The following is an 11,079-nucleotide window of genomic DNA, read 5'->3' on the forward strand; positions in this document are numbered from 1 at the left end:
CCCTGGGGACTCCTCTATCCCAGCCCCAACCACTCTGGCCTATGAGGTCTTTCTAAGCACAAATCTGACCATGTCCCTCTCCTACATAGACTCTTCCATGGCTCCCCAGTGCCTCCCAGCTTCTGAAATTCTAAGGTTGACATTTAAGGCCCTCCCTCCACATCCCCCTACTCAAACAGGTTCTGTGGCCCCAAAGCACAGAGCCAGACCTTGTGGACCCCAGTTAATGGGAGGCAAATTAGGGCCTGTACTGGGGTAGGTAAAGGAGTGAGCCTCCCATTACAGGAACTATTCAAATGAGATCTGGACAGTTATTAGAAGCTGTGGGAGAAGGCAAATTCCTGCCGTGGATAATAACTGGGGAGGTAACAATTTCCACGTCTGAGATAGCTCAAAATTTTTAAAGATTGTAAAAATAGCCAGCCTTTATTGAGGGTTTCTGCCAGGCACGATAGTGTTTCATGTGAATTCTCTCAAGTCTGTACGTGTACTTTAAGGGATTTCCAAGCATCTTTTTGGCTATCTAGGACTTTTCCTTATGTGCCCACCTTAGAGCCCACAGAAGGCTATGCTGAGGTGACATCTGCAAAGACCTGAAGGAGGGGAGGGAGTGAGCTATATGGATCCTGGGGAAAAAACATTCCTGGCAGAGGGCATAGAAAGTGCAAAGGCCCTGGGGTGACCATGCCTGGCACACCCAGATATCCCCATGGTTTGTCTCATTTCATTCTGGTCTCTGCTCAAATACACCCTCCCAAGAGGCCTTCTCTGACTGTCCCATTCAATCTAAAACAGCACTCCTGTTCCCAAACCACTCTATCTCCTTACCATGCTTTCCTGTATGCATTTATTTTACCCCAAGAAATATCTGACCACTTTCTGTCTCCTCCATGAGAACATCAGCTCCTTTTTTTCTAGAGCTTTTCCTCTAGTTTGTTCACCAGTACACCCTTGTGCCTAAAATGAGGGCTGGCAGTCAGTACTTAGGATATATTTGTTGAGTAAGCAAATGAGAAGTACTATTATTAACCTCTTATGAATGAGTAAACTGAGATGCTTGAGACCTTGCCCAGGGTCACAGGGCTTGCAAGTGGCGTGCAACCTGGGAATTCAGCCCCTGCTGGGATATGCCTCAACACTGGCCCAATCCTGCCCACTGGATGACGCCCTAATGCAGCCCTAGCACCGAGCATTTGATATAAACATCCTACGCCATGTCACGTAAGCAGCGTCTCAGAGGCCACCTGGCACAAGTCAAACCTTCTCCTCCCATCCAGCTTTAAGCAGGTGTGACCTGACAGACAGCACCATCCCTGAACCAGCATCAATGTCGGGGAGAGGCCTTGGAGGAACCCACTGGACACTGAAGCATGTGCCACCCAGAGTGCTAACCTTAACCCCCAGGGCCACGGGCCAATGGACAAACGTACTTCCTCCTTTCATGCCCCGTGGATGGACAGATCTGAGTCACATTTCAAAAGCTTCTCAGAAGGTCCCATGGGTCACCCCCTGTGGTCGGCGAGCACTTACTTGCAGTGGCTCCCTCCGTCCACAAACCCTCTCCCCAGGATCATGTTCCCCAAATACCTTGCTTTCAGTTAGGAGTTTCCAACACTCAAAGCCACCTGCAAAGGAAACACAGGCCCTCCCTCAATCCTGCAGATGCTCTCAAGCTAGGGAATCCTGAGGATATCGAGGAAACTCTCTCCTGGATTACAAATGGTACACCTCAGGGTGGGGGTGGAGGGCTGCAAATGTTACTTATTTGTAGACATCTGTGAGCCTTGCTTAAAAATCTAGAGTTCAAGTTCAATCTGGCCCACACAGTTTCAAATACATTTTAATTCTTTTCACAAATACCAAGGAAGGGTTTTTAAAAGTATCTAACTGGTACAAGCACTAAATGCTGGCTAGAGCAGGAGAGGCTGAGACAGCCGGGGGGCAGGCAACTGCCAAAATGGTACAGGACATTTCAGTCTGGGAAGAACCAGCATGGCCTGGTAACAATAAGCCCCACTGAATATACATGCAGCCTGCGCATGAGCTGTCCCATTTACTCCTCGCAGCCACTCTATTACAATGGGTATTATCATCGCCCCCATTTTAGAGATGAGGCAAGGGAGGCAGAAAGGTGCTCCCAAGGTGCATACAGCTACCATCTGAGTGCCTACCTGGGGGACCTCACTGAGCCTTCAAGCCTAGCCTATGAGGTAGGGACTATTATTTCACAGACGTGGAAACTGAGGCACCGAGAGGGGAAGTAACTTGCTCATTTGCTTGTGATCACACAAGTCAGGACGTGGCATAGAGCTTGGATCCGAACTTGGATTTGGGTTTATAAAAGTCTGGAGGGACTTCTCTGGCGGTCCAGTGGTTAAGACTCCGTGTTTCCACTGCAGCAGGCTTTGATCCCTGGTCAGGGAACTAAGATCCCATATGCTGCGCTGCTGCGCGGCCAATAACAACCAGTCTGGAACTCAACACTCCTAGATAATACCCAAATGTGCTGTCCATTGCAGGAGCCAGTAGTCACACGCGGCTATTTAATTAAAATGAAACAAAATTAAAAATCTCATCCCTCAGTTACCCTTGCCACATCTCAAGTACTCAATGGCCCCATGAGGCCACTGGCTGCTTTACCGGACAGTGGAGATACATGACACGGGGTACACATCGCGGAAAGCTCCACTGCAGAGTGCTGCTACAGTCTGTTTTAGTTAGGAGCCAACATTTTTAAATTGGGAGATTTAATATAACAACCCCTTTCCTGGCTTCTACTGAAAAACCAGAAGATCAAGCAACTCTAGGCCCACCTTCCCACAGGGCCATGGTTGGCAGAGCTGAGCAGCAGCTGCCCTCGTGAGATGGGGCGGGGCAGCCTCTGGTCCACTGAAGCCCCATGCGCCCACACTTCACACATTTACACAGCAGCCTGGCGGCTACCTGTATTTCAACCCACAGTGCCGTCCTCTCTTCTCTTTTCCATAGGGAATCTGGGGCCAAAGAGGGAGATGCACTTTCACAGACCACGTGGCACATGGGAAGACACGGCTAGGGCAGGGCCCTACACAGGTTTTCGGATTCCCAGGCCAGAGTTAAAACCAACCATCACCCCCCAGAGCGCCCTTGCTGCTCAGCAGCCGATCAGCCGCTGTGGGACGACCCCCGAAGAGTCCCACACTGCACCCTGATGCCCCCATCTGGACACTCTCCGGACACAGCAGTGTGGCGTCTGGGATGAACTTTATTGGACATGTGGTTGGCCAAGCCGTGGTCTGGGAGCACTGGGCCTGGGGCCCAGAACCCAGGCACTGAGTTTGAGGAGGCCCAGAGGTCAGGGCTGTTTGGAGCGAGGCCACAAGCGGCTGGTAAGGGAGCCAAAGAAGAGGTTCTGCTTGCTGGATTTGGAGAGCTCAGCCAGGCGCTGCTGCTCCTCCTGGAGTTGGGGGCAGACAGAGTGGGAGAGTCAGCCCAGGGGCCACCTTCCTTAAACCTTTGCCCAGCCCAGACACAGGATGCACCCAGAACCTAAGGACCCAGTTCAGACACTGGCAAAAGCCAGCTTTGAGCCACAGAAGCCCAGACTCAAATCCCAGGGGGCCTGTCCCCTGAACCCTGGGAACCTAACCCAGGCCCTACACTGGACTACAACATGTTACTCCCTAAGCCCCCAGTGCCCAGTCTTGAGCCCTAAGACCCCTGTCTGGATGCTGAGGGACCCCAGGCCCAAATCTCCAGGGATTCCTCCTTTGGGTACTCAGGAGCTCTAGCCAGGAACACAACCCCAAACTCGATCAACCTCAGCCTAGACTCCTCGGAATCTCTTTCTCAGACTCAATTCATATTCTTATCCCCACTTAAAAATTAGAGGATCACAGGTCATCAGAACTCCTTGCCCAAACCCTTGGGCCAAGTGTCCGAGGATCCCTCTTCCCAGACCTGATCCAAACCCCCACCCCACAAAATACGAGGACCCCCAGACCATCAAGGCCTCTGGACCTATCTCAAATGCTTAGCGTTTCCTGCCTCCTGTGCTCAGCGCAGGCTGCAGAATCAATTCGCCCCTCATTAAAGGGCCCCCTGGGACGGGTGGTGTGAAAGAGAAGGCAGTTGCTCAAGGTCACACAGCCAGAGTGGAGACAAGCTGCTCCAGGGCTCCGCCTTCAAGAGCCTGGGGAACTGACGGTGACACCCCCCATCCACGCTGGGAAGCTGAGGACTCACCTGCTCCAGCCGGCTTTGCCGCTGCTTGAAAGCCTCCAGTGGGTCTTCCTCCAGGGCGTAGTGCTCCAGCACAGTTCGGACATCCTCCACACCATTCAGAGCAATGGCTGTGGGGATAGCAGGTGGGGGTCAGCCAGCTGACGGTCAGAGGGAGGCAGGGCCCGCAAGGGTAAAGGTCAGACCGGGGGGGGTCAGAGCTACGTGGAACATTTCTCAGCATTCTAAAAGGGATTCCCCTGAATATTCCCAGGCATCCCCTAAACATTTCAGAGAAGCATCCCAGACATTCTAAGAAGCTTCTAAAGACTGCAAGATGCTCATGGATCTCCTGCATCGCAAGTCCCTGGTTTCATATAAAAAACAAGCCAGAATCAAGCATCTTATCATTCCTCTTGAATGTCAAAGGCTCCAGGGTCAGAGGCCAGGAGGTCAGGGGTCAGCCTTACTCTTCAGGAAGGCAGATAGGTCCAATAAGACCCGGTCATCGGAGTTGCCATTCCAGGGCCGCAGGGCGACACCGTTGTAGGGCTGTAGGCGGAAGGCTTCCTTCTTGCAGTCCACGACTACTACTCGGGCTGGGTCCCGATTCAGACACGAAATGTCCTGGAAGTGGATGACAGGTCAGGTCAAGGCCTGTGCTCCTTCCCTTCCCACCAGGAACCCCCAGAGGGAGAGAGAGGTGGACAGACTACACATGCACTTGGTATCACACACTGGGATCATCACGACACGGCCTCCCGAAGACCAGGCTGGGATGAAGACATCAAACCTAGCAGGGAGCAGAGGAGCTAGTCACACAGATTCCTAGACCCAGGGCCTGGTGCTCAGGCAGGCTGACTTGGAGGTTCCCTGGGGAGGGAGGTGGCACTTGCGTATTTAACCACTGCCCCAGGTGATTGTGACAAGCTGCACGTTTGTAAACTTCTCACAGATAGAGGTGCTGACTGATCCACAGCAACACACAGGGAGTCACACAAAGACAGGTACCCAGACAGACCCTTCAAGACCCTCAATCACAGCCCATGTCCTTCCGAACCCTGAAAAACTACACAGACCCCCAGACCCAAGACACAGTGAGAAACCCAACAGACACCAAGACCCATGGATACTTGGACAAAGACCCACAAAGAGGCCCATTCACAGCCCCACAGACTCCTGGACCCCTGGATATATCATTGGTCACAGCAACAGACCCCAAGTCAAATTCCAACACAGTCTCATTTAAACTATTATAATTACATAGTCCCAGAGACACTCAGCTCCAGATACAGAGACAAAAATCCACTTCCAAATGTCATGTCCCTACCCCGTACTCCCAACTGTTTTCTTTGGAGAGACCCCATTTTCCCCTGCTCCCACTCCCAGATTCTGGGACAGAGAAAAGGGCGTAGAGGCCCAGCCCAGGCTGGCATCAGGCTAGTGTCCTACCAGATTCAGACCTGGGGCAGAACCAGAAGCAGCCGGTTGCTTCTCAACCAGAAACAGGTTGAGGCTGGGGTCAGAGCTAGGTCCTCTTTCCTTTGGGAAGTGCCAGCCCTCCCCCAAATCCCAGCGCCCCACCATGGCCCCCACATGGCACCTTAACGTGGTGCCCATCCATGTATCTCGTGGCGTCCCGGAACAGGCGGTAGGAGATGAAGCCGTGGGGGTCCACGCTGTCGATGAGTGGAAAGGCAGTCTGGGGGGTGGGGTCGGGGGGAGAACAAGGTCAGGCTGAGCCTTGGCCCTGCAGCTCTCCCTCACCTCCTGCCACATCGACCATCCCGCCCCTGCCCCGGGGGCCTCACCATGCCAGTCTCTGATGTAAAGATGACGATTTCATACAAAGGGGCGAGCTGCTGGAATAAGGTCTCGATGCCTGGACGCTTCTTAAACCTCCAGCCAGTGGCCAGCTGGAAAGGCAGTGAGAACAGTGAAACACTGAGACCCGGAGGTCCCTGTAGCCCCAAGAGGACAAAGACCCAGTCTCGGGGGATTCCCGGAACCAGAATGCTCTCTCCATCTCTGTGGCTCTCGGAGGGGTGCAGGAGCACATGGCTGTGGCTGAGGGCCCAGGAGTATGGAGGACGTGACTCCCCTATGGCACTTACTGTGTGCCAAGGCACACTTACAACTACCTCCGGGCTGCGGAGTAGCACAGTTGAGGGAAGCAAGGCAATGAGGGGTGATACCTCTTCCCCTGGATCACAGAGTGGAACTGGGGCCTCCAGAGTCTATGCTCTTAACCACATCATCATAAGCCGGCCACCCAGCCCTATCTGGTGTCCCTAACCCGCTGCCTTCCCCAGGACACACCGACCACTCAGGGTGCAAGAGGACACCAGTGAGCTCCAAAACCAGTGTGTATGGTGGTTGGTAGTACGGCTCCCGCAGAGGGTCTGGGAGAAGGCAGGGGCTGGTGGGCTCGATGATCATCTGTGAAAGAGAGATGTAATGGGGGCACTCAGACAAGGAGGCAGGAGGCTGGGGGTGAAGGGATAGGGACTGGGCCCAGGGCTCCTGCTCACCTGTCTATAATCTTTGAAATATTTGTATGTCCGGCGCAACTGCTGTACCAGAATTGGATCTAGGAGAACACCAGGGCACAAAGGGATTCCAAGATAAGTCACTGCTCAACCTCCTGGACAAACCAGGGGTTTATTTATCTACCAGATACAAACAGGTCTACATACCCACCTGGTTTGAAACAGCTCATTTCCGAGTACAAAGATAAAAAGCAATGACATATCTAACTGCCAGGTATGAACAAATGTTTTCATTCACCTGTCAAGTTTTAATCTGAATACTTATATCCACACACCACCCCAGATATAAATCAGAATACTTATACATCTGCCCACTTAAATCCCACATACATATAAATAAATCTGCTGACATCATGCCAGTATATTTAGTCCATTTTGAACCTCTAGGTTTCTAGATGTGCCCACTTTAATCAGGTATGTGAAATCTAGTTAAGCCACGATAAACATACACACATCTATACACTTTAAACTAGTGGTTCTCAACTAGAAGCAGTTTTGTTCCTCGCTTCCCAGAAAATTCTGCGATGTCTGGAGACATTTTTGACCGTCACAATACTGGCATCTAGTGGATAGAGGCCCAGGATGCTGCTAAACATCCTACAATGCATAGGACACTCCCCTACAACAAAGAATTACATGATCTATAGCATCAGAATGGCTGAGGCTGACAAATTTTGGATAAGTGAATACACCAAATCCAGTTTAAAACAGAAATCTTACATGACTACCTTCTTCAATACAATATTTTTAGTGCAGTTAAACTACTGTCTGTGGGCCTGCCTTTTTGAAACCAAAATATCGAAACACCACTTAAGCTAATAAACACACACACTTTAAAACTACAAGTTTACCTGCCCAACTTAAATCAGTATACTGCCTTGTTTAAACCAGTATGATTCTACATCTGCCCAGTTAAACCAGCATACTTACCTACCTGCCTAGTTTAAAACAATCAATGTACTAACATGCCAGTTTGCAAACATCCCTACCACAAGTGGCTTTCTGGACCTACCAATTTTATATTTCTCTTGGGAGGGACCAGATGTGATAAAATTAACAACTACTCTCTACTATCCAACTTGTCAGAAGCTCCCTAAGAGCTGGTTAATCATAAGGGGGAGGAAGGAAGGAGGCATTGTTTCGGAAATGAGGAGTTGGATGGGGTAGGGACCTGGTGGGAAAAAAAGAAGCTGTCATAAAGAAGGGGGTGAGGGGCTGCAGATGCTCAGATCTAAGGCACAGGAAGTCATGTGTCTGGCGATAGAAAGCCCAGTTCTCCCCAAGCACTCCCACCCACCTAGGATTCCCCTCCCCCATCTATCTGTCCCTGACCATCTGCTCTTGGGCTGAGGGGCCAGGGAAGGGGGCTGGAGTTTTGTATGCCCCTCCCCCCAAGCCATCCAGCTGCTGACTCCCCTACCTCCCAATGGAGGGGTGGGGGAGCACCAAATGGGGAGGGCACAGTAGAGAGGGTCAGGGGACCCCAGAATCTGTGCTTGTTTACTCACCGTTGTCGAATTCATCGGGAATCTGGGAGGTAGAGAGAAAAATGGAGGGTTTGGGATGGCAGAGGCAGAACCCCATCACACCCAGAAAAGGAATCTCCAGGGCCCTGGGAAGAGTAGGCAAAGGTCCCTGGGAGGGAGAGGTTCACCCCAGACCAGAAAGAGCCTGAACAGGCCAAATGGGAGGAGACCCACAGGATGGGACCCCTGGTAAGGCTCTGGGTCTCTCTCCAGCTCACCTTGGCACCATTTTCATCCACAGAGTTGTTTCCTGTAAGGCAGATAGTGATGAATGAGAGGACTGAGGATCCAGTCTCCTGGGTTTTACAGAAGGAAAAGGGCAGGGGGCCTAGCCTCCTGGGTCTGAGGGAAGCGGGCTAGAACATCATGGCCTCCTGAGAGAGAGGAAGGGGCTGGTAGCCAGGATACCTGGGCCTCTGAGACAAGAAGGGCTGGGGCAGAGTCTCCTGGGTCTCTGAGGAATGAAGGGACTAGGGGGACGGTTGGAGTTTTGGGTGCTGAGGGAAGAGGTAGCTTAGGGGGGTGGGCCCAGCCTATCCTTCCTTCTCTTCCAATTGACTCCCCCCATAGCTTAGTGCAGGAACCAACTAGAAAGGGTAGAACGTTGAGTAGAGAGGCAGTAGGGAGGCTTCCCTCATTTCCAAATTCTAGTTGGCTGCCCTATTGAGGGAGGAGCCAGGGAATGAAGACGGGTGAAGCCCTTAGGGGAAAGAGGGGGAAGTTCCCAAGCAGAATAGCGGGCCAACAGAACAAAACTGGTGGGCAAGGGTACGTTCCTCACCAAAAATATAGATGACGCTCACGGTCCCACCAGCCCCGAGCAGCCCAGCAAGCCAGAGTGCAACTTTTTTGGCATAGCTGGGACCCTCCGAGTTCCTCTGCTGCTGTGGCCCCTGGGTCTGGGCCTTAGCGCCTGCTCGGCTCCCAATCTCTGTAGCCTGCAACTGAAAGGGGGTAGGTTGGCCAAGAGAGGAGAGAAAGAAGGTCAGGGTGATTTGGGCACCCTGGTCTGAGAAGAATCGAGGTTGGGAGCCAGGAAGCAACCACCCACATGGCCTCCAGGTGTTGTGTGCCTGGAGGGGCAGGCAGGAGACTGGGTCTCTCAGAAGGGTCAAGAACTAAACTGTCTGGCGCCAGGATCCCAGGGGTTCAAGAGTTGACAAGCTCTGGTGCCCGGGATCCCAAAAGCAAAAGATTGGAGGGCCTGGAGCCGGAAAAAGCTGGGCAGGGAGATAAGATGAGGGAGCCTAGCTGAACACTGGGATTCCTGGAGCAAGACAATGAAGGACACTCAAGGGGATAGGACGGAGAGTTAAGTCCTCCGGACGCCTGGGGCTCACAGTAGCGGGGTATGGAGGGGGAGAGAATGGGAGCGGCGCCGGAGGGGCAATCGCTTGCTGCGGCTTAGGGCACGGAAGTAATGGACCCGGAGGTCAGAATGACTGGGTCTCTGTCAAGATGGAGGCAGGTCAAATCAGAAGCCCGAACATCTACCTCACCACCACCACCACCACCACCGCGGGGGAAATACCCGCAAGGCCAGGCTGGGACTCCAGCGTCCCCGGATCCTCCCCTTCAAGTATTACCTGAACAGTCACTGAGATGGGGGAACAGATGACTCCCCTCCCCCGGCGCCCACGTGCGGTCGAGGAGGTGGGGTCCAGAGGACGCACTTGAGCCCCCAAGCATCTAGCCCGGGACGCAAGCGCTGCCTACCCCGGGAAGCGGGGAAGAGACCCAAAATGCTGGCGGTGTTCCATTCAGCACCCTGAGGTGCTGCGTCCCAGAACCTCCGGGCGGCGGCGGTCCGCCTGGAACTCCAGGAAGGAGCCCCAGCACCCGGAGGCCACCCCCACCCCCACCCCGCTCACCTGGTCCGGGGCCCGAGGGGGCGGCGTCGCGAGCCTCGCGCACAGCCCCCGCGCGCCTTGCCGGAGCCCGCTCCGCAATCGCAGGAACGGCGCCGCTGAGGCCGCCATCTTGCGCTGACGCCACGCTACCCCGCCCCCTCACTCTCTCCCCGCCCCGGGCCGGGGCCGCGGCCAATGGGAGGTGCAGGAGAGGGGCGGGTGGACGGGAGCCCGAGAGAGACAAAGGGCTGCGGGCGCACTGCCGCGGGCACTCCAACTAGGACTGGGAGACAGACGGCACCACGCCCCCCTCGCGCCGGACGGCGGTCCACCGCCCACGCCCCAGGTCGGCGCCGGACACCCACTGCTCCGAGGTGAAGCGGAAGCCCTAACGGAGGGAACCTGTGGCTGCGTGATTTGTCCTAAAACCTGAAAGCCACCTTCACACACCTTCTTACTCACGTGCGGCCCAGAGGCCTCATCCGTCTTCCTTCCCATTCTCCGAACCCTTTCTTGCCCCTCCTCCCGTGAGCTTCTTAAAATGGGTCTGGAAAACCAGCCAGTTTCATGGAGGTTCAGCCAAAAGAACAGCTGCCCGTATCTGGCGGACTCGGGGTATTAAGAGGAAGTCCATGAATTAGAGGCTACAGGAACCACGATGAATCTTCCTCAAATTATTTTGAGAGGAAAACAAGTCATACTGTTTATGTAAACTTTAAAAACATGTAAATCACCACACAACATTTAGGGACATTTACTAAGGTAGTAAATGTACAAAGTCAGGAAAAGACAGGATTCAGGGTGCGGTTACTTCTGGAGGGGAATGGACTGGGTGTGCTGCTCGAGTGGGTCCTTACTATCCGGTACACATATGGTTCCTATGCTGGGTGGTGGGGACATGGGTGCTCCTGACATACCTTTTTAAACATTTGAACTATTTTATAATACAGTTTA

At 53.3% G+C, this 11,079-nt stretch overlaps 1 protein-coding gene across 2 annotated transcripts; it reads right to left on the minus strand.

Annotated features, from left to right (window-relative positions):
* Positions 1 to 3,226: 3,226 nt before the first annotated feature.
* TIMM50 (translocase of inner mitochondrial membrane 50) lies at positions 3,227 to 10,294 on the minus strand. Of its 2 annotated transcripts, XM_060000396.1 has the most exons (12): positions 10,147 to 10,265; positions 9,862 to 9,987; positions 9,057 to 9,219; positions 8,494 to 8,525; positions 8,258 to 8,279; positions 6,732 to 6,790; positions 6,520 to 6,639; positions 6,012 to 6,116; positions 5,804 to 5,902; positions 4,671 to 4,827; positions 4,225 to 4,331; positions 3,227 to 3,436 (listed from the first exon to the last, which is right to left on the minus strand). In XM_060000396.1, exons 1-12 carry the CDS (start codon positions 10,252 to 10,254, stop codon positions 3,335 to 3,337), a joined length of 1,200 nt encoding a protein of 399 aa, XP_059856379.1. In that variant the 5' UTR covers positions 10,255 to 10,265; the 3' UTR covers positions 3,227 to 3,334. The 2 variants fall into 2 exon arrangements, with proteins under 2 accessions (XP_059856379.1, XP_059856378.1); XM_060000395.1 differs by lacking the exon at positions 9,862 to 9,987 and having other exon boundaries at positions 10,147 to 10,294.
* Between the last annotated feature and the right edge of the window lie 785 nt (positions 10,295 to 11,079).

The sequence above is a fragment of the Delphinus delphis genome, chromosome 20 (genome assembly GCF_949987515.2).
Source record: "Delphinus delphis chromosome 20, mDelDel1.2, whole genome shotgun sequence".
In the NCBI taxonomy this organism is placed as follows: Eukaryota; Metazoa; Chordata; class Mammalia; order Artiodactyla; family Delphinidae; genus Delphinus; species Delphinus delphis.

Coding starts and splice junctions, on each gene's coding strand:
- TIMM50 (XM_060000396.1), bottom strand. CDS start 10,254: ATGGCGGCCTCAGCGGCGCCGTTCCTGCGATTGCGGAGCGGGCTCCGG. Junction 6,791..8,257: donor TCCCGATGAATTCGACAACG/GTGAGTAAACAA, acceptor GTGTTCTCCTAG/ATCCAATTCTGGTACAGCAG. Junction 4,332..4,670: donor CCTATCTGCCTTCCTGAAGA/GTAAGGCTGACC, acceptor CTATCCCCACAG/CCATTGCTCTGAATGGTGTG.